This window comes from Maylandia zebra, linkage group LG11, assembly GCF_041146795.1.
Source record: "Maylandia zebra isolate NMK-2024a linkage group LG11, Mzebra_GT3a, whole genome shotgun sequence".
Taxonomy (NCBI): Eukaryota; Metazoa; Chordata; class Actinopteri; order Cichliformes; family Cichlidae; genus Maylandia; species Maylandia zebra.
In genome coordinates this window covers 21,584,897-21,607,911 of record NC_135177.1, presented here as the reverse complement: position 1 = coordinate 21,607,911, position 23,015 = coordinate 21,584,897, and the positions used below count along the sequence as shown (strand labels likewise).

Genomic DNA, 23,015 nt, shown 5'->3' with positions numbered 1-23,015 from the left:
TGAAACACCAGAATGAGCTTTTAATAAACCTAAGTTTTTCCATGATATTTGAGTCCAAACAGTAAAATTAGCAGTGGATGTGCAAGAATACATTCAGATCTACTTTAAATTATTTGCATAGAAAACCTTGGAGAAGCAGTATAACTGAAGCAACAGGTCAAATTTATCAGACTATAGCTCCAACTACCTGCAATAGCAGCTAAAAGCAGAAACTCCCGTAGCAGGCTCAACAATCAGGAACATTAGGACTTCTGAAGCCTCAGTCACACTAGAGTAAAAATATGATGGCAACCTCATTACAACAAGGAAAGATCTGTGGTCACTGGTGATTGGGTTTAATTATTTTTCTGTCAGCAACCAAGTGGAGACCCAGAGGCTGAGCGTTGAACATACTAAACTTCTAGCAAGGTGGCTGCGCAGGTTGCCATGTGGTGTTTTAAGTTCTGAATTCACTAAATTACATTGACAGGTATAATAAATAATAAATACTCTGACAGGGTTCAGAGTAAATAGGTGGTTCCTGGATTATTTTTCATTGAACAAACCCCCAAAACATTCCCCTCAGTTTTTTTCCCCATATTTCACACCCTGCATTGGATAATTTGGAGAGCCCTGATATGATGCCGACACCTCCAAAGCCCCAACAGATTCTCATTCTGGGTGGCACCACCATCCAGAATGAGAATAAATATTTTAGTGGCAACAGATTTGAGACTTTCACCGATTTTTCACAGTTTATCTCTGTATTATCACAAACAAATTGCGCATGATTTCCTTCTTGACCCAAACTGATCCCAGATTGGCTCGGTCACTCACAAAGTTGCTTTGAACACACCAGCTGATTGCGAGTAGTTGCAGACCTGGTCCCCATTTTCAAAGCAACCATCTCAAAGGCAACACAATTGCAAGTTCATTGCAGATAGTTGCAATACATTTCTATTTTCCCTAGTGTGACTGTAGCCATGAAACTGTTGGGTTACAGCATGTCATAGAACAAACACTACTTGTGGCTGAATTCCAGTTTGTAGGTTTTGTAAGTCGGACCACAAAACCATCACTTACATCAGTAAGTTGGATGGGAATTAACAAGTGTCCTTTATTTTTTAGTTTTCCCTACAAGCTAAGCTAAAAAAAGATTTAAAGCATGATACAACATCGAGTTAAGCATTGTTAGTAGATGAATTGAAGACACATGGTGAATGAATAAATAACCCTGATGAGTGTAAGGTCCTGTTCAGTTATGAGGTTACAGACTGACTAGAAAACGTTGGCACACAGTAGCTTGGACATATGGGGACTTCACATGAAGTCAGAAAAGACTCTTGAAAGTTGTCTTTTGTTTCGTTAGAAACAAATTAAAGTACAACCATTGTCTTTTTTTGGTCTTAAAAAGTTGTAAAAATGCTTTAGCTTTGATGAGAAAACACTGCATTAATGAAGAAAATATATTAAAAGTTTCTCCTCACCTTTTATATCATGGTAAAAGGGTTTGAAATGTGTGCCCTAAGATCAACGTGTCAAACTCTTTTCCTCATCGTGTTTTCACATTATGTTGTTTCCTCCGTTGCTGATGAGCTTCCCTTTCTTCTTGAGTCTCTTCAGCAGACAGGAGGCGATGCCTAACGCGCCACCCTTCAAAAAGCGAACAAAGTTGTCACCCACCAGTGGCCCCATGGCAAACAGACCTGGCTCCTTGGTGCACTCGAAAGTGTAGGGGTCGATATCTATTGGATTTTGCTTGCAGGAGATGGGTCTTGTTGGATCCTGACCCAGGTACTGGCCTTGCCCCTTCAAGAAAAATAAGTCTGGGTTGGTCCCAATCAGAACCAGGACCATGGAGATCTTGAATGCCTTGAGGGAGTTGTTTCCCTGCAGCAAACACTTCATGTCAGACTGGAAGGACACCACACAGTGTTCGGGGAAACTGGTGTAGTCAGGAAACAGGTTGATACTAGCGTTACCAGCCACATTACCCGCAGCAAGCTGAGGCTTTGGGCACATCTTGGCACATACTGAAGAGGCAATACTAACTGCCTGGGGTCTGTTAGAAACAGAAGAGGGAGCCACGTTTGTGTAAGCCTGAGAGCACATCATGTTGTAGACTTTGTGGTACTCTGGGTACAGTGTCTTGGGAAGCTGCTTAAAGATGAGGTCTGAGTCGTCGATTCTCTTGCGAAAAACATGCAACACTCGAATGTTGCTGTTGCAAGCACACAGAACTGCATCGGCAGCGCTTAAACCAGCACCCACGATTAGAACGGGATCGGAGTTCTTATCCAGTTTCCTCTGGCTAACTGCCAAGCCTAGGTCTGAGATACTGTGGGACACAAAAGGCAGATCCTCCCCCTCTACACCCAGTCGAACTGGTGAGTCGGAAGCACCAGTGGCCAGGACTACATTTTCAGCAAACAGGCAGAAAGGGACGTGAGTGTCGTTCTGCACCTGCTGGTATCCCCTTACTTCCCAGAGAGCCCCCCCTCCTCCACTCATTACGCACACTTTTCCATTTCCCTCAAAGCTCTCATTCACTCCATCTCCCACCCCTCCATCTCCTTGATGAGTGTGACCGTTTTCAAGACCTTTTCCCTCATGCCCCCGGTAGAGTTTCTGGATGGAGGTCACGTAGGTGTTGTCAACAAAGTTCTTTTGAAGACCCTTTAGCTTTACATAGTTACAGTAATAGGATGAGATCTCCTCTGGTGTGGCTCTGTCACTGGTTACATCCCTAGAGCAACAACAGATACAAAGAGGAGCAATAGTACAGAACCGAACTGAAGCTTGAGCCATATCGTTGCTGTAAACCTTCTCCTCTGTCATTACCTGCGTTTCCCGTTGGTCAAGTCTTTGTAGTTGACCCCGGGGAGCTCCATCCAGATGCCAAGACTAATAGTCAGCATGGAGCCTTCCATTGCCTGAAGCGATGAGAGAGGGAACGCCATAGATTATACAGGTGAAAACAAAATGGCTGACTTTAAATCAAGATCAAAGTTTGTTACTTACATGCCAAGCACCCCCAGGTGTTCCCCTGCCCAGAACCAGATGTGGGATGTGTTGCTGCTTGTCCCTCCTCCACTGAAGGACAGAAGGGAATTTGTAGCCAAAGTCAGCATTAGGATGCAGGAGTGTGTCGAAAAGCACAGCCACCGGATTACTTGACCTCCCCTCAAGACCTTCACTCAGATATTCCAGATCCTGTAAAAAAATAAATATATAAATGAGGAAAGTCATGCCTATGAGGTACCAGACTGACTTTGGCCATTTTTAAATAAGCAAGGATTGGTAGTTGCTTTGTTTTTTTACCTGTTCGGTAATGGGTAGATGCTTGGTGTCCTGTAGTTTCCTGTATAATATTGGGTTTGGGTGGACAGTTGCTGTGTCTAAGTACGGCTTGTATCCACTCAGCAGGTAGGACAAACAAATACCCGATGGCCCGTTGCCTAAACATAAATCCACATTTGGGAAATTACAGGATAGCATTGCAAAGAGGCACAAGGTGATGTATAATACATGTTAGGTTGAAATGTGTGCTTTTTAAGCAGTTTTCAAACCTGCAATGAACATCTTGATGTTTATGGAAGAAGGTGCACATGACACAGAAATAGATGAACTGGCCACAAAACCTTTCTTATTGTGCCTACTCAGTGGTTCAAAGTACATGTGAAGAGGTTAAAGCTCCAGCAATACTTATCATACAAAAAACAACTATATTGCTTGAGTTTTTCATCTTGCTGCGTTTACAAAAAAGGAATGATCCTCACACAGGACCTCCCTATTCTCTTTTTTGTCTTCTGTGAAGAGCATCTTGTCCTGATTTTCCCAACTATTGATTTGTGCCTTAAAATGTGTGCATGATTGAAGGATGTATTAGTTATGTTAAACCAGTGAAAGGTCAGGCAAAAAGTTTACCTATGATGACCACAGGGACGGTGGGTGGGTGCTCTTGTGGCAGAGTGGTCTCTTCCAGGAGAGGCATGGCTGCAGCCTGGGCCAGAGCCGGCACTGAGGAGGACAGGAATAACAGAAATGTGAAGAAAGTTCTAGAAATTTCTGTAGCTGCGTCCATTCAGTAGTGAACTAAAAGCAGAGCCTCATTTGTTCTTTGTCCCACTGTTTCCATGCTTCTGGGTCAAATTATTTGAACAGGTTCAAACCAGCATACTGTCTTTTTGTCTGTCAGAGTTGTTGTTGTCTTATGTTAGCTTAGATCCTGTCTCCGTCGACCACCATCAGCTGACTCAGAAACACACACTGGGGGGGGGGGGGCTTTATTCATCCTGTTATTGTGCTTTCACGCACAGCTATGGCCCTCCCTGTCTGTCTGGGGCTTCACACACGTGGAAACACCCCGCCACAACACAGCATGCCCCCAGTTTTTCTCATTGCCGTCCCGCCGTGTCCACAAACCCCACGTCCTACCGCACATGGCCCGGGGCAGAGCTAGCCTCTGTTAACCCCGGCACTGCTTTCCAGACAAAAGGGACTTCTAATCAGATTTATGTAGGCCTGGGTCTGTTGTGAAATGTAGCCGTTGAGCATGTGTACTGTGTGTTTGTGTGTTACGCGACAGTGCCATTGTGTGCCCGCCGGGCAGCAAATCCCCCCTGATCACTCCTCCGAGTGGGCCCTAATCCCACTGGGCCTGTTTATGTCTTTACCGCCCCTTTCAATGGCAGCAGGATGAGAATGTGGTCCTGGCATGCTGACAGATCAAATCATCAGAACACCCGCTCCTCTCATAGCCCCCCCACCTCCACCCCAATATACACACTCACGCTCACTCCCGCCAAAACATTACCCAACGGCTACAGCAAACCAGTGCCCACTTGCCCCACTTTCATACCAACCAAAACAGTGCCCACACTGCCTTTGTACATCCCAAAAGTCTGGCACATGTCCCTTAAAACTCCCCGCCGCCCATACAATCTGACTCAAGTCCAGTCTCCCCCTCTCTCCCTCCCCCCTGTCTGACCTGTGTCTATAGACCAACCAGTTGTCTTTGGTTGTCGGCTTATTTACCCTCTTCAATAAAAGCAACGGGATTCCACACATTGCATACCGTATCCATGCCCCCAGTTGGCAGACTGATACTGTTCAGGCCTCTGGTTGATCTGACAAAACAAAAACACCCGTGTGTGCAGTTGTTTTCTTTTGTTTGAAATTTCACGCACAAACCAGTGCTTATGTTATCCCACAGTGGATTTATGTTTGATTTTATCAACAGATAACAAATAAAACTGGACAAAAAAAATGTAAAAAGCCACTTCCAAGGGCTCACAGAGCACCTGTGCTCTATAATTTCTACATGATGCCACAGCAGCACATGATGCATCATGAGCAAATCATGGAGCTAGATCTGTGGGCTGCATTTACTGTATCTTTGTGATCAGATATAATGTCATTCAGTGCGCAAAAACAAACAAACAAACAAACAAAAAACCCCAGTTCGGATAATCCAAAAACGCCGTTTTAAGTTCAGTGAAACTTCGACAGCACAAGTCCTTAACACAGAACAGACCAACATCCATAGTTTAAACGTGACGATAATAATAATACGCCCCAGGTGTTAGTGCGCTTCATCCTTTTGGGGTTTGTTTTACTCTCTTCCAGCCCGTGTACGCGCCTACGTGTGCGCGTTTGCCAGCGTGTAGGACGCACCATACTTTTCTAGAACATGGTGCACGATGTACTGTTAGCTACCTACCACAAACAACTGAAACTTTGTGTTAAGCCTTTACAGCTTCACAGGAATGGAATGAAAAGCATGCTAAGAAATATTAGTGTGTATAAACCCTTATGTGTACACTACGTCTCACAGCAGGTTTAACTACACCCTCCTCTTTGCAACTTGAGATCATTTTGCACGGACCAGTCTGCATCTCACTTAAGAAAATTAGATTAAATTCAAAACAGGGCCGGGCTGGTTATACACGGTATCCGGGGATGATGCTGCAGCACGCGCTAAAGGATGGAAAGAATGATGCAGCAGTCTGGTACCCGATCGCAAACACCATCCTCATGGACCAGCAGCCTTATATCTTCCACTACACCGCTGACTCCGGGAAGCCTGCGTCCACTGAATCTCAACGAGCACATGCTACAGCCGCTATTACACCATTATTGCATAATTTAGGTCAAACATACACATGCGGCCACCCGCATCACTCAGTAACAGGATCTCTTACCGAGCTGTGATGTGTGTCAGTATCTCCCGGTCTCGTCCAGTTATCACGACCCACGGCAGCGTTTCAAATCGTATAAATAGCCAGACACCGGTGGGAGGACCTACCCAGCTGTCTGGGGTCTTGTGAGAGATAATAAGCCAACCTCTCTTTCGTCATCACACACACACACACACACACACACGAACAGGCACGCACACACACAGCCTTACCTCCGCGAGGTTAAATCCGAGCAGACTTGGTGTATGCAGATCTGATCGATGTGCAAATGTCCACTGAGGGGGGAGATCTTCTGTGTGCCTTGGTGGCAGAGTGTGAAAGAGAGAAACTGCGTCTTCGTTTTCGTCGTCACATGCGCATCTCTGCACCGCCGCGCGCGAGCGCGCTCACGGGGGAGAGCTGGAAGATCAGAGCATCTCTCTCAGCATCCTCGCAGCTCCGCCGACACTGCTGCCCGCTAGGTGGGCTTACCTGAGAGAACAGTTTTATTTATAAGACGTGCACTGCTCAAATGTAGGACAGACAGTGATCCCTGCTACAGCTGCATATTATGGTCTGCCTTTATTATTTAAGGACTTAAATATCAAATCTGGCTTTTACAATTTGAATTTTTTTTATTGAGAATGGTTTTGGTTAGAAACTTGCATTTTCTTGAAGTTTTAAAGGTAATATTCAGTGCTGTAGGTCATAGTTGCCAGATTTCTGGACAATACAGCCTGTGTGCGTTTTAGGTTGTGACACACCTATTTTCAGTTACTCTAGATGAAAAACTACATTTATTTTATTATTGTAACGATATTATTATTTTTACTGTTATCACTATTAAACCTTTATTTAAATAGGTTGTCTCAGTGAGTCTCAGATCTCTTTTTCAAGAGAAAACTGTCTAGGACCAAAGCACATAGAGACATTACACAATCTTGTGAAAAACAAAGTACACCCTCTTACATTCCTTAATGTTTAATGTATCAGGACATTTTAAAATAAATCTGATTCTTAGCAGGTCCTAAAATTAGGCAAATACAACCTCAGATCAACACCAAGACGCGAAACAGTGTTATTATTTAATTTAAAAAATGCAGAAAGCAGTGTGTGAAAAATTGAGTACACCTTTACTACCTTTATAGGGATATAGCATAGTAATAAATAATCCTTAAAAGTTTATATATGTCCTCAGCAGATAAAAAAATGCACTCATAAAACAGGCTTAAAAATAAATTCATACAAATCAATAAGTCATTCGTCATCAGTTTTTTGTACTAGTATTTGTTGACCAAGCTCATTCTGAACCAGTATGTGGCAAAGGCAAAAATAAAATAAAATAAAATGTTGGAAGAATAGATTTTATCCTTTTGTTAAAAATATATACAAACAATTTGGCTTTTTAAATTTCTTTTAACAGCTTGCATAATCACTTATAAAACCGCTGATTCTCCCTCTGCTCTTAAGATAAAGGAAACGTCCATTTGACACATCCCTGGTTAAGGTGAAGTTGATTCACAGTTAGTGAGAATGGGAGCCCCGCCTCCCCGCTTCATCATCCAATAAGCGGAGAGAAAAGAACCACTACTTCCTGTCCCCGATCCAAACACATGTACGTATGCTAGCAGTTAGCTTTGGCGAAAATACTTCTTAAGAGTGGCAATAAGTGCCACTGAAGATGGTTCACATCACTAGGATCTGCTTACGGAAGGTGAGTGCTATAGAAGATTTGTACTCTGAATGTCACATATTTAACGGGGGATATTATACGGTTTTTGACATTAGCTGGAAAGCTAACTGTCAACGCTAAATACACCAAGCAGTAATCGTGTTTGTCTCTCATGTGGTATGTTAGATGATACACCAACTATCTCTATAGCTATTGCACATGAGCAGCCTGCTGGAGATTGTTTGTAGGGCTCTGCCAACTCTCCTCCTCACACAGAGGGGCAGACACCAGTCCTGCTGTTGAGATGATGCCCTGTCCAGCTCTCCTTGAGTAAATATCAATTTCCTGCTGTCTCATCCACACTCCTGATATTGTGCTGGGAGGCGTGGCTAACCTTTTTTGTGGCTGCACATATATGAACGTGCCATCCTCGAGGAGTTTTTGAGCACTCTAGTTGCTCATCAATGCGCCACTGATCAATACACCTGTCAACCCAGAACAGCTTTCTGTATAGACTACGTCATGTTACCAAAATAAAGTACATACACACAAATAAAGTACATCAAGTAAACAGTAAAACAACAATAAAGCCCCTATAGACTATACATAGGCACATATTTGTATATTTAAACTCATATATAAAATATATATGAGTTACTGTTTAGCTTGAGTGGACTGAAGAAAATAGGAAGGATGCTCAAGCTGCTGTCAGATTTCATTATTCTTGTGAGATATGTAGGTCGCACTCTGGTAAATGATGTCAGTAAAACTTTTGAAAGATTCAATCACTTGAAGTTGCCTGTTAGGATCTCTGGTGTTCTTCGATTTCTTAATACCAGTCTGTGTCTTTGACTCTTTGCAGTATGGAAACTTTGTTGACAATCTGCGGCTGTATGTCCGTGGAGGCAGTGGAGGGATGGGTTTACCCCGTCTTGGAGGTCAAGGAGGGAAAGGGGGAGATGTTTGGGTGGTGGCGACGAAGAACATGACCTTAAAAAGGATAAAGGACAAATTCCCACAAAAACGTTTTGTAGCGGACGCAGGAGCCAACAGCGGGTAGAAATACAATTTTTATTTTAAATTCTGTCGATCATTAAAAAATGTCTATTTTTCAGACCTTCATAGAGGTTTTGAAATAGTCCTGTAAGCACGAGAGGGTGAGAGCTGTTTGGATCTCTTTTATCAACAGCGTTCGAGCTCTGAAAGGAGAAAGAGGGGCAGACAAGGAGATCCTTGCTCCTGTCGGTATCACCGTCACCACTGATGAAAGCAGAACACTCGGTACGTCAAATCTTTCACAGTCAGTCATGTGAATCTTGTTTTTTCTAACAGAAAAAGAACTGCCAGTGCAGTAGCTACCTGACTTTTGCTGTGAAGCTTCTTATTTCCTCTACCATTCTTCTTACAAGGTGACTTGAATGTGGAGGGCGATCGTGTGATGGTGGCAAAAGGAGGATCAGGAGGCTCGCTGTACTCTGCGTTTCAGCCCAGTAAAGGCGAGGCTAAACACATCAGACTGGACCTCAAGCTTATAGCAGACATGGGCCTTGTGGGGTGAGAATAGAGGGGGAACAAACCACACTAACTGAATTCTGCTGAGGTTCAGATTAGCAAAGGGGAACATCTGATTTTGTTCTGTTAAATCAACACCAGGTTCCCGAATGCAGGAAAGTCCTCTCTGCTGACAGCCTTGTCTAACGCCACGCCTCAGATTGCCAGCTATGCTTGTGAGAAGACAACCACACGCATATAGAAAAAGAAAACGTGTCTTTTTTTAAATTCTAAAAATATGCTTTGAAAGAAGAAATAATTCTGTGTTTCATTAAACTTTAATATTTTTCTGCCGTTTCACAGTCACAACCTTGAAACCAGAGATTGGCAAACTGATATATGACGATTATAAGCAGGTACAAGAATTCCACGTGTTGCCTTGTGCTGTAACTGTCTGCGAAAACATTTCTTTTTTCTTTTTACTTGGCTTACTTGATTGTTTGCTCTTTTTTGGGGGGGCGGGTGTAGATTTCTGTTGCTGATCTCCCTGGCTTGATTGAGGGGGCTCACATGAACAAAGGCATGGGCCACAAATTTCTGAAACACGTGGAGAGGACCAAGCAGCTGTTATTTGTGGTGCGTAACTAACACAAACTGTTTTTGCTTTCGGTGTAACCAGGTGAAAATTGCTTCTGATGACAATTTTGCATTTTGTCTGAATGCAGGTCGATGTTTGTGGTTTTCAGCTGGCAAGTAAAACACCGTTTAGGTCAGCCTTCGAAGCTGTGCAGCTTCTAACCAAGGTGAGCCTGAAGCTGCAAAGGCTGATGACTAGTTTTTAGATATTCATTCTGATCTCCTGACTCAATCTTCGCTCCTTTTATTTATTTTTTTGTCCCTCGTTCTCCTCTGCTTTCTGACTGCTGCCTAAAGGAATTGGAGTTGTATAAAGAGGAGCTTTTGTCAAAGCCTGCATTACTGGTGGTGAATAAGATGGACCTGCCTGATGCTGAGGACAAGCTAGCAGAGCTGAAGGAGCAACTACAAAACCCAGAAGGTTAGACTAGAATTAGCACTTATGAGTAGAAAAATCATTTAGGAGAAAAGACTGAAGACGGATTTCTACTTCCAGGGTTCACAGGCGTCCTAGTCTGTTCCAAACATTTCTCTGGCTCTGTCTGAGCCATGCCGTTTGCTCTGTCAGATATCGACACAAGCGGCATGATGACTTTTTCGTTTTCATGCATCTGAACTTCCTTTATGTGAGCATATTTTTGCAGTTTGTTGGGAGGAAAAATTGGTTTTGAGAGTATTTCTGTTCCTTTTCTTTCCCCTGTACAGAGTTCTCTGATCTGCTCCCTGAAGATATGATACCACAGAACTATTTGACCTTCAGACACGTGGTTCCCGTTTCTGCAATCACCGGGTTTGGCATCAGCCACCTTAAGAGCTGCGTTCGACAGTCCCTCGATGAAGACGCAGCCTTAGAAGTTAAAGCCACTCATCGAGAAAAGCTGCAAGCACTGAGGAAGCAGTCACAAGGACGTGCGTGAGTAACGTAGACGACATCAAGCATCATCACGCAGGACTTTGCAGATAAACATCCTCTACCACGAAGCTCCTGGGAGAGCAAAACCACTTCAATTTATACAAGTGATGGAGGTCTCTGCTTGGAGATGATCAAATTCTCACTGACTGATGCAAACTCCATCTTTATTTATTTAAAAGTGATGTGTTGTATAAGGCTGATAAAACTTTGTGAATATCATAGAAATTCACAGGCTGGTGCATAAAAGGATTCTAGTCAAGATGACTACATTAAATGATAAATACAATATATTCAGTTTCATACTACGATTTAAAATGTTTTTATTATTATCGATTAATGTTTTGTGCATACTCAGCTGCATCGTCTGTTTCACTTTAAATGGGGGCATAATCTACAATTCAAAGAACATGCAGTGTTGCAGAAAACTTGAAACTAGCGATTTAGGCCATAAACTTATTAGGAACATGTTAACTGAGATAGTTTGTTTGCTGTAGGCTTATATAGAGTCTGATTTAATTTGCAACCAAGCAGGAACCTCAGTAATGACCAATTGAGGCTGGCTCCAGCAGTGAGTCAGTCATCACAGACTCCCACGTTAAAATGCTCAACAGCAGTAACACATCCTGATGCAAAAATGGGTTTTGTCCTCATTGTTTCCCCGTTCAAAGTAATTCCAGTGGGGGTGAATCTTTGCTATAACTAAACAGTTTCATCGCTGATAAGACCTAAAGGTAAGAGTTTGGTTGCTTTGCTTGGCAGGTGTACCGACACAGGTAACCCGTTCCTTTCCACTTGGCCTCATTTCCGCTAATTTGAGTGACTGAACTGGATCTCCTGACTGTTTTTCGATCAGTCATATGGTTTGCTGTGAGGTACAGCCTGGGCTAAGGGTTCACTCAACTTTTTGACAGGGGGAAATTTTAGTTTTTATAAGGATGCGAGTTAAAATGAGCAAATAAACTTGAAGCAAATTTGTGTTTGGTGATTTTTGGTTTTATTGCTAGCAAACATTTAGTACAAAGATGTAATCGATTTAACAAATTTCCTTACTTTTTGTGCTAAGTTTACATGCGTCTGTGCAGTGCACCCATGTAGTTTCTGGGTGCACATGCTAGCATTGCATGAGAAAATACAGTAGTACTAAATATGGACACTCCAAGCTCCAAAAGAAAAATGCAAGTGTCAAGTACAAAACCAGTAGATGATATCTTACCGGCCGTGTATGTTGTCTTTAACTCATTGGTCACCTTATTAGGTACACCTTGTTAATATCAGGTTTGACCCCCTTTTTAATTATTAGTAGCTTTCAGTACTGCTTTAATTCTTCATGGCAGATTCAACAAGATGCTGGAAACAGTCATCAGATTTTGCTATATATTGTCATGATAACTGCTGCAGATTTGTTGGCTGCACATCCATGATGTGAATCTCCTGTTCCACCACATCTCAAAGGGGATCAACCTTATTGAGATCTGCTAACACAAATACTCAGATGGACCATGGGGTTTGAACAGTGCTTGGGGGTTGCCCAAGAACACTGAGCGGGTCCATGCTTCCATGCAGTTTATGCCAAATTGACCGTACTGTCTGAATGTCACAGTAGAAATTGAGCATGCATTGTTTAATCTCTTGTTGAATTCTAGTAAGCTCTTTTTCTTAGCTGACAGCAGTGGCACTTCATGCGGTCTTCTGCTACTGTAACCCATCTGCTTCAAGGTTTGATGTGTTGTTCATACAGAGATGCTCTTCTGCATACCTTGGTTTGGTGTGCTCTGACTGCTGACAAAGACATTTAAGCCCAGAGAACTGCCACTCACTGGATATTTTCTCTTAGTCAATCCTCTGCAAATTCTCAAATGGTTGTTGGGAAAATCCCAGTAGATCAGTTATTTGTGAAATACTCAAACCAACACATCTGGGATCAATAGCCATGTCACATTAAAAGTCACCTAAGTCACTTTTCTTCCCCATTCTGTTTCAACTTCAGCATTCATCTTGACCATGTCTACATGCATTGATCTGCTGCCATGTGATTGGCTGATTAGATATTTGCTTTAACAAGCAGTTTAAGAGATGTACCTAATAAAGTAGCCAGTGCATGCGTGTCTTTGTGATGACAGAAAATTGGCATGCCACTATACTTGTGGGGACCAACAGTGACTTATGGGGACAAAGTGCCCGTCTCCACGAATTTGAAGGCATTTTTGAGACTCAAAATGTGGTTTTATTGTCAGGGTTACATTTAGGTTTAGGGTTAGACATTCATTTTTGATGGTTAGGGTAAGCATTATGTCAATTAGATGTCCTCACTAAGGTGTGTGTGTGTGTGTGTGCGTGCGAGTCTGTCTGTCTGTCTGTCTGTCTGTCTGTGTAAATATATGGTCTATAATTTGCAACCAGTGGAGTCAGGTTTCTTTTAAACCTACAGACTATGATGCTCTTACAGTCTGATTTTCGGGTTACCCCAGTCTGTACCTCAACACAGGGTAGAGATGTAAAGCATACTACAGTATATAAAATGCTAAGAGGCCGAGGAGTATTGTGCAGAGTGACTTAAATGTTTTGATAACACTGAGAATTAAACTGTCATGTAACCCTCATTCAGCTGAATCAGGTTTTATTAACTGGTTATCAAACCATCCTGGGAAATCAGAAGATAATACAAATGTCTGCACAGACAGAGGTGTTGATGAAAGTTTTATTTTATATTAAATATATTACAATACTGAATGATAAAGAGGAAAAAATATGGGGATTTTTGCATCATCAGTCTGTACAGCATACAGGCAAATTAAAAAATAAAAAAAGACAACTGCAGTGTCTGAATTAGTACATATGGGGCTCTTTAGGGTTCCTGGAGCAGAGTGCTGATGATTCTGGTGTGATGGGAACGCATGGCTGAGACTGGGTGGTACACAAATACATTCAAGTCTCTGGCCAGACAGCTGCTCTGCAGGGATCGGTCAGTCCAGCTGTGTGCGGAGGCAGATATGTTTGGAGTAACACCTGTACAATCACACAAATCACTACTGCCTGCCAAATCACTACTGCCGTCCTCGATGGAGAATCCTGTAGAGTTTTGCCCAAGGCACCAGGACAAATGTCTCGCTGCTGCACAGTATTATGATGTTAGAAACATTTGTAAGGAGCTCAGAAATGATGCTCTCCCCAGCCTGGGGAAGCCCAGAAAGATCACTGGGCCGCTGGACACCGATAGTAAGACCAGAGGAACAAAAATAAAGAAAGTTCTGGTAGAAGGCAAATCATGAGCCCAGACAGCAACATGTGTCCAAACCTTACATCAGCACGTAGCATCGTATCAGCACATGCGTAAGGAACAACGGCTTCTATTGGCCCCAAAGGACAAAGGTGATGAAACGAAATGCTCTCCATCAAACTCATCAACCCACGTAATTACAATAATGCACTTAATTAATGTTTAAATAGCTGCTGTACATAATGCTGAGGGGGAAAAGGTGAACATTACAAAGGTACTTAATAAAAAAAAGATACTAGTAGCAATATTAATCCAATATTGTGAAGCTCATATTACCTATACAGTCCTAATGCATACATGAATTACAAATGTAAAAGTGCCCACACTGGAACAAAAGCTAACAACAGTAAAATGACAAACATGAGGCCTTGACACAACAGTTTCTCCACAGTGTAGAGCACTGACTGTACAAAGAACTTGTTGGTGAGCGGGATTTGCATCCAGAAAAAAAAAGAAACCACCTTAAATAATTACACTGGCACGACAGTTAGCTTTGAACCACCTGCCATGAGCTTTACAAGCAACTGTGGTACACAGACCCATTAAAAACAACAGGAAAAGGCAATAGGGGGGAAAGACTCATCCGGTGACATGCTCATTTCCTGTTATGACCTCATAAAGAGCCTACCGGCGAAATAATCTGATATAGATCTGTCATGCTGTTGGGTCTTCGTAAGCTCGAACAGCAAGCACTGTACAGCATAGTTAATCATTTACAAGGCTAAATATCTCAGTCGTCACAGCTAAATTCAAAATGCGCATTTCAGTCAATTTCCAGATGCTGGCTGAGGCGGGTCACCAGCCAGATGTTCAATTACTCACATTCAAGTGGCTGCCACTGGAAAAATGGGAGTGCAGCCGTCTCAAACACACAAACACCTTGTCACCATCATTGGGAAATTTTCAGGAAATTCCGTGAGTGACAAGCGGCACATCTATAACTACGCCAAACACATCTCGTCCGTTCGTTTCGCTCGGGAACGGGACGTAAAACTAATAAAAATGTAGCTAAATTAATATCGATCGAGAACGGTCTTAGCGACGCTCTTATTAATGTGCCACAGTCAACATCGCTGGATGTCTGTGTGTGTGTCTCACAGAGATGCATGAAAATAGTGGCTAAGGTAAAAAATAAACACACATTCTGCTGTGGATGGAGAAGGCTATACAGGTCACAGTCACAGAGCGGGAGAAACCCAGACTGCAGGGTCTCTGAACTTATCTACAAATCAACAGGAAACAAAGAAATGCCTCTCTCTCTGTCTTTTTGTCTTTCAAAACAAAAGAAAACCCATACTCTTGTGTGTATTTTACTGTACATATTTACACACAAACCAAAGGGAGGAACAGCAGAGTGGGGTCCATGTTGCGGTGATACAATATGAGTTACCTTTAGTGGAGAGAAAGCATTAAGCCTACAGACGTTATAAAATCACAGCCCCATTTGCATGCTTTCCTTTCGGGTCAGACCGCTGTCCGTCTCGTCTTTTCGGTAGGAGGGAGTTGCCGATAAACACGGTCGTCTCATGCATACAGTGTTGGCGTTTCTACAGTAATTCACGTCAAAATGATCCGACGCAGATCCGGCGATGGCCTGGCTCCCACAGCTCCTTTCAGAGAGGAGCCTGTACAATTCAGATGGGATGATGCTGAAGTGAATACGACATGAGACAAGCTAAAGAGGGGTAAGGGTGGTGTGGGGGTTTTGGGTGGGGTTGTGTCGCGTTGGTGAAGCTTTAAGCAGACAGCAGGAACAGCTCAGTCTGAGCTCCAGCTGGTCTGGAGAGGATGTGGAGCTGGTGTCTCTGCCGGGACTCCACATCGTCACGTAGAGATCCACTGAATGAGGCTGTTTGGCAATACGGCCTCGCAGATGCTTGGTCACATTAACTCAAACTCAAACTCTGCCTGTTTCCTGTCCAGTGGGTGGGTGGGGCTCTCTCTTTTTCCTCTTTAGTCGCTTAGAGTCAATTTTGTATCATTTTTGTGTTTGTTCATTCATAGAAAAGGAGAGATGTGTAGTTCTTTATAGTCTTGTGTAGAGAGGGCAAGACAGCTGTTATATTGAGGTCTCCCACAACTGGAAATAGAAGAGAAGAAAGAGAAGCCTTTTAGCATCTCCCAAAGTTTACTGCTGGTCGGTCACATCACTTCCTTTTTCCACAGAGTTCAGGCTGGACTTACAGTTCTGCTGTTTTCCTTAAACCTTATGTCATTATAACGTGCCTCAGTAGTTTCATTTGCACACACAACCACCATTAAATGCAGAAATCCCTGTATTGTGTTTCTGATTGATACTTACCCTGGCACTCTGCCTGTTGGCTTTCCTCTGGTCATCGGGGAGAGGAGGCATAGGGTATGGGTACCTCCTGCTGGATGCAATAGATCCTGTGGAGGAGGTGGGAGACTTGGCAGGCGATAGCGTCCTGAGAAAAGAAATAAAGTGATCGTGATGTGACGTGATCATAAAGCTATTGCCCCCTTTTTTTTTTAGTTAGGGTAGGACTAAGATGTCCAAAGACACAGATACATAAATCAGGTTAGATCTGTGACTTTGGGCAACATCCTCCTTCAGCTGCTCCACCTATTCAGTTTTCACCTTCCTAAATAGCGAGTTTGCTCCTAGAAGCTGCTCACCAGAAAGCAAAGAGACAAAATTATAAAATAATCACTGCAAAAAATGTTTAGCTTTTAAGAGCAAACCCTGTGCATGATATGTATTTATTTACACAGCAGTAAACAGTTCCCGGCTGCAGTGTGGGCACAGTCATAGTTCCCTTCATGCTTCACCGTCTCACAGCATTTTCGGCAAGCGCCAACACACTCTTAGCTAGAAGCTGCAGAACAATAACTTTAGCCACTGTGGACAAAGCATGCTGCTAAAGGTAACTTCTGCTCTAAGCTTAGCTGGTGTGTTGTCTTGATGGGATAGCTCAATCTGCGGGAGCATGAAAAGGCGACTGGGACAGCGGGCCAGACCGGAGCTGGGTAAAAAAAAAACAAAAGACCAAGAGTCAGAGGAAGAGGTCCAGTCCAGTGAAACAGCAGCAGAAAGCCTGCAGCGTGTGCAGCGGCTTCTATACATCACTGCACCGTGGTGACTGAATGGTCCTGGGTTGGCCAAAATGATGGAAAGACCAGAGCAATTTGACGGCAGGTTGCAGAAGTTATTTTTTTCTCCTCGCATGAAGGAACTTTGAAGTGTTTAAACCTTTAACGTGTCTCTTCTGTAAAACAGTGGCATCTGATCAGCTTCATATTCATTCTGTAGCTTACTGTTGGTCTATTTCCTTTTCTAAGTCTTTTTACAGAGGATTCAATATTCAGTTTGCAGTTAAAAGTTCTGCAACCTGCTGCTCCATGTCTCTTCATTTTTTGGGCTGTTTCTACTCTAGGTAAGAAGAGGGAGAGGGTTAGAAATGTGCGCCTGGACAGTGAAGGTCTATAGATTCCAGTGTTGGTTTGCTGTTTACTGATGTTTGGGGTTTTTTAGCGAGCTTCAGCTTGTGTTTCTAACCATCTATAGACCTTGGGCACGATCAGAGATTTTGCCACAACAGCGCAATGATGATGTCAGAGCGGCACCCGAAATATCTGGCTCTGCGGTGACATCACACTGACGCGACGGCTCGTGAGGTCACTGTGAGCGAGGCGGAGGGCCGAACAACACAAAACACTTACTGACGGAACAACATTGAACATGCAGAGGTAACAAGAGACTGAGAGGGAGGGAGGAGAGCAAAGAAGGGAATAAGGAGAAATTAGGAATAAAAATGACTGGATTATAGTTTTACACTAGCACAGACAGTAATAGCCATCTTTGTTTTTGCATCAATACAATAAAGCAGGAAAATAAAAGTCTGCAACTTAAAAATTCAGCACTTGAGTTGTAAGAAAAAAAGTAAAGTTTAAAAATGTCTCTTTATCATCCTTATTTATGCACAAGTGGCAACCTTTTCTCAGTTGCAACATGCCATTCTCTGAGATATAGCTTTGAATTGTCTCCAGAAAGGAAAAAAAGACCAGATTGGCACTAAGCCTTCCTTTCCAAACCACAAATCAAACCAAAAAGTGAGGGAGTTTTTAGACAAGCGTGTGGGGTATACAGGACGTGGTCCGAGGTAATACCTAAGGTAAGGTCCTTGAGTGTTTCTATTCACATCTTCTACCCATTTAGTTACATCATAAAACTCTGTTTTGAGGCGAGGGGTTAAATACCTGTGGGAGGGTTGAGGGGGAGGGAAGTTAAAGGGACACAACACAAGGTGAGGGGGAGAAGAGAGAAAAGAAAGGAAGAAAAAAGAAACGGACAGAAATTTCTCCAGAAATAAGCGAGTGTGAGGGAGTGAGGTAAGGGGAAGGGAGAGAGGAAGAGGAAATATTTTAGGAAAGCAGAGCAGAGCAAAGATATTCTGAACAAGATGCAATTGAGGAAAAAATGGTGAGAAGATGGCAGACAGACCTGTGTGTGGTTTCAGATGAAAACGGCACTATGAAAATCACAAACACCTGTGTCGCGTGTTACAGGCTCGGTTGCATGTTGGTCTCATCATTCCAAGCAGCTATAGCTTCTTTGCCACTCCGGCAGTCTCATGCTTATATCGAGAACATGTGCACTACACACTACTCCTTATGCCAAGACCTTCAGACGCACAAACCGACCGACATACGAGGCTGGGAGGCAGCTGATGCACACAGCTCACTGTGCATTCACAGTCAACAGGCAGGTATGCACATATCTTATTTGTTCACAGGCTGTAGGTAAAGTCTAAAAGATTTAAAGCTTCGGCCTCAAAAGCCAAACAGAAGCTTAGAGTTCACGTTGATAGAGCAGGTCAATGTGAACAATGCAAAACGAGATACAATTACATTTTTCTGTCTGATACAAACAGAAGCATCGTTTCATTTTCTTTACAGAAATTATTTAATGACAAGAATATCAAACTTTATCATTTATTTGTTGACTGTCAACAAATCTAATAAAAAGACCAAAACCAACAATAAACTGATTGAGCATACGTGTTCTACCCTCTCTGTCTCCATTTAACTGTGGCTAAAGATGAAAAGCCACAAATAAAAAAAAGTCATAATAATTAATTGTTGCCCACACAATACTGAAACTGCACACTGCTGTTACAATAAACACAAGCACTGCAGTTAAGTCTCTTCCTGCTAATGTTATGATTTCTACAAACACAGAGTAATGGTCTGAAGCATTCAGGTGTGTTTTAATACACAAATAATACAATCTTCCCAAGACCGGACGTCTCAGTAAGTTCTCCCCGAGCTCAGACAGTGTAATTCTCAAAGAAACTGCTTAAAACTCAAGAGCTACATCTCAGACTCAACAGGCATCAGTTAGCTTGTTATTTGTTAAAGTTCATGACAGCACAAATGAAAAAAGACTGAACTTGTTTGGCTAGTTTGGAAGAGTTACCAGTACAAAGCCTTGTTTTTGAAGAAAAACAAGTTGGCAACATGGCTTAGGTTTGCAGAGTTGCATCTTATCAACAACAACATTCCTTCAATTGTGTCCTTTGGACAGATAAGACCAAAGTGGAGATGTTTGGCCATAATGCACAGCACCTTATTTGGAGAAAACCAAACACCGCATATCAGCACAAACACCTCATACCAACTGGCAAGCATGGTGGTGGAGGGGTTATGATTTGGGCCAAGCCGAGCTTGATCCAGGCCAAGCTTTAGCTGTTAGATAGATGACTCAAGAAAGCTTTGGTACAGAAGAGTGCATGGTTGACCTCTTCTGTACCAAAGCTTTCTTGAGTCATCTGTCCAACAGCTAAAGCTTGGCCTGGGTCATGCAACAGGACAATGATCCCAAGCCTGCAGCGTGTGCAGTGGCAAAGCTGTGAGAGAGACAGACAGATGTGCATAGAGTCCTGCAAAAACTTTTTTTTCATATGACTGTATATGTGCATATGAACATGCAGACTCTGTGGGTCATTGGTAGTCACATCACATGGCAGTAAACAGTTGACTTGGAGAGCAAAGGAGGGAATGCAGCACAGAAATGTAATCTTGAAACTATCAACTACCTTCTGATATTGCTTTGGATTTCATTACCTTTATAAAATCGTATCTGCATTCATAAACAGCGACCGGTGCACGGTCTTGGCACAGACACCTGCTGGCCTAAACTGTCATCCTCAGAGTCTGGCTGTCTGGCCAAGACTAAAGGGTTCCCAATGTGACTGCCAGTGTTGTAAATATAACTATTCAGTAATCCACAGGTGAAAATACTGATCTAAATTTGCTCCTTTTCCCTAAAAACTGTTGGTTTTGGTCTTTTTGTGAGATTTACTAAAATAAAGAATGAAAATTATAAAGATAATGTCAGCTTGATTCTTTAATAGATCCTGATACATTAGTGTTTTTTACTACGGTGTCTCTCTATCTGCAAGTAGAGCGTTCACTGACATCACAACTTAATCAGTTTCCCAAATATTACTTACTCTGTGGAGTTCGAGCGAGCACGGAACTTCTTTCCTTTCAGTTTCTTACGATTACCGCTCAGGTTTCCTGAAGACAAACAAAACAGAAGTGCACATTTAGATTCACATGCTAAGTATTTAATGGGATGATAATGAAAAAGCAGGCCTGTATGAGAAGGGCTACAATTGGTTTGTTAGTTGTGGTTTGAATTTAGCCTAAAGATCAGAACGTGAGTTAGATTCTTTCACTGTTTCCTGTCCTGAACAAACACATTCATTTTCTTTCATCCTGAGAAACAAAAAAAAGCACCGCTTACCTTGCCACGAGTTGCTTCTTGGTCGCCCATTTTCACAGATGTCAGTGATGTGTTTGGCATCTGGAATTCTCTCACTCCACGAGTGGGACAGGCCATTAGATCTAGGTCACATGAGAGAAGGAAAAAAAAAAAAAGTTCAGTAACATCTTCCTAAGATGCTGCAAGTCTGCTGCAAATGAGGCTAAAATGAGGCTGAGGTAAATGAATCAGAAGATGAAGATGCCATGTCATCATTATGAGCCATGAAAACATTTCATGACAGATGAATATGACATGAGATGAAAGCACTTGATGCAAAACTGCCAAAATGCTCACAGGTTTCTGCATTTTGGTCATTTCCAGAAAAAGGTAAGACACCTAATGAAAGCACGAAAACATGTTGAGCTCATCTACACCGGTGATGCACACGCACACACTTGCCAGCAAATGACTGAGTGATGGTGAGATAGCACACCTGAAGGCAAACAGTGAGCGGTTCTGAGAAATGGATGGGATGGAGGGAGTGAAGGACGGGGTGCAAATCTGCAGGTGCGACAGGCAGGCTGACCTCTTCTTGGAGCTGCAGCCCGAGTTTGTGCTTACACCCGGAGGCATGTCGCTGTAAAATGAATCTGCATCCCCAGGTTTTGTGACATAGTCACCTGGAGGCATTTGCCTGGAAGTACAGAAGAATTCATTTAGATGCTGCAGAGATGAACACCATGACAGGAAACAGCCACCTGCATATATTTTAATTAAAAGCTTTTTATAGTCCATTTATGATCTGTGCCACATTTTGTTTTCTTCTACTCTGGTGACTGCTTTGCATTTTTCATGATGTAATTAGTTGTTCAGTTATTGCACTAAGTTTGCACTAAGAGCCCCCATTTACATTTCTCCCTATTTTTGTTCTAGCTCAGTCCAGTTGGCTAACATCATTATACTCTCATGTCTAAAAAAAGGGAAAAATGTTTTTTTTAATACATATATATACATACACATATATATATACATACACACACATATATACATACATATATACATATATATATATGTATATATATGTATATATGTATATGTATATATATGGTGGCTGACTAAATACTTTTTTGCCCCACTGTATGTTTTCTCTATTTTCTATAATAAAAACACTCATAAGCATTTCAAAGACTTTTACTGGCAATATAAATATGCAAAGAGTGTTTTGGCTACTTCTTGCTTTTTACTTTAAGAAGTGGTACAAAAAACCCAAATGTAAAAGATTTCTGACCTCATTAATAATTGGCTTGTTGAAGGTAATTTTCAAAACAACTTTTCGTGACCTGATATTCGTCACTTTCTTACAACCTTTTCTTGCCAACGATGAAAATAGGTCATACAAATAAATAAAGGATGTCCATAAAATGTATATAAAAGGAAGAAGGACGTTTGTGGAGTGGCCGTTTGGTTTCTTCTATCGAGGAGACAGACCCCAGCGGGGTTTATTTCTTGCCAGTTGTTTTAGAATTGTAAAAATCAATGAAACAACTTCACCAACCCATCTTTACAAAGCTGAAGAAGTCAATCTGCCTTCTTTTCCAAGCTCTTAAGAGTAAAATGTATCCATTTATAAATGTTACAAATTATGCTAAAAAAGTGAATTACAAGTCTGTTGATTTAAAACTTTGTTATTGTAAATCACCTGCTGGAGCCACATGCAGTACGATCGGGGCCCACCACAGACTCATGGCCCTCATAATGCATATTTTTACATTTGATATTTAGTTTTCCTTTTGATTATATAACTTCATGTAGATGACATTTAAATGCAAGACGATTACTTGTAGCAGATTAGAAAACATTTTTGGTCATTTTTGTTATTATGCAGGGCGGGGATATTTCAGATTTCCTCAGGGTCTCGCTGCAGATTTGTATTTAAGATCTTGCTCCGGGTTTTGGATCATTTGAGCACAAAGAAACGACTGAGTATTAACTACAGGTTTTGTGGTCTTTGCAAAAAAACAAAACAAAACAAGGAAAGAAAAAGTTACTGAGAGAACAATAACACACTCAAACAAGCTGCAGCTCTGTCATGCACTTTAGAGTCACGCTTTAAATAACAGAGTAAGAAAAAGATGTTA

General features: G+C 42.2%; 3 protein-coding genes across 6 annotated transcripts in view; 1 reads left to right on the top strand and 2 right to left on the bottom strand.

The window, feature by feature from the left end:
• Nucleotides 1-6,598, bottom strand: osgin2 (oxidative stress induced growth inhibitor family member 2). 2 transcript variants are annotated; one of them, XM_004541325.2, is made up of 6 exons: nt 6,392-6,598; nt 3,907-3,999; nt 3,301-3,437; nt 3,001-3,192; nt 2,821-2,912; nt 1-2,725 (listed from the first exon to the last, which is right to left on the bottom strand). In XM_004541325.2, the coding sequence occupies exons 2-6, from the start codon at nt 3,971-3,973 to the stop codon at nt 1,543-1,545; spliced, it is 1,671 nt and encodes a 556-aa protein (XP_004541382.2). In that variant the 5' UTR covers nt 3,974-3,999; nt 6,392-6,598; the 3' UTR covers nt 1-1,542. The 2 variants fall into 2 exon arrangements, with proteins under 2 accessions (XP_004541382.2, XP_004541383.2); XM_004541326.2 differs by lacking the exon at nt 6,392-6,598 and adding an exon at nt 6,183-6,284.
• A 1,114-nt stretch (nt 6,599-7,712) lies between these two features.
• On the top strand, nt 7,713-13,561 carry gtpbp10 (GTP-binding protein 10 (putative)). 2 transcript variants are annotated; one of them, XM_004541327.5, is made up of 10 exons: nt 7,713-7,872; nt 8,693-8,886; nt 9,020-9,111; nt 9,240-9,384; nt 9,484-9,557; nt 9,685-9,737; nt 9,850-9,957; nt 10,047-10,124; nt 10,255-10,378; nt 10,663-13,561. In XM_004541327.5, the coding sequence occupies exons 1-10, from the start codon at nt 7,840-7,842 to the stop codon at nt 10,872-10,874; spliced, it is 1,113 nt and encodes a 370-aa protein (XP_004541384.1). In that variant the 5' UTR covers nt 7,713-7,839; the 3' UTR covers nt 10,875-13,561. The 2 variants fall into 2 exon arrangements, with proteins under 2 accessions (XP_004541384.1, XP_076746118.1); XM_076890003.1 differs by lacking the exon at nt 9,484-9,557 and having other exon boundaries at nt 9,240-9,326.
• adam22 (ADAM metallopeptidase domain 22) overlaps nt 13,555-23,015 on the bottom strand; it is a 72,178-nt gene continuing 62,717 nt past the window's right edge. The window contains exons 27-31 of one of the 2 annotated variants that reach the window (XM_004541329.5): nt 21,371-21,571; nt 20,917-21,017; nt 20,621-20,687; nt 16,450-16,573; nt 13,555-16,227 (exon numbers count right to left, since the gene is read on the bottom strand). In XM_004541329.5, the coding sequence (XP_004541386.2) occupies nt 16,207-16,227; nt 16,450-16,573; nt 20,621-20,687; nt 20,917-21,017; nt 21,371-21,571 (514 nt within the window). In that variant the 3' untranslated portion in view covers nt 13,555-16,206. The remainder of the gene's footprint in view (nt 16,228-16,449; nt 16,574-20,620; nt 20,688-20,916; nt 21,018-21,370; nt 21,572-23,015) is intronic. The other variant, XM_012924972.5, reaches the window with a different exon arrangement.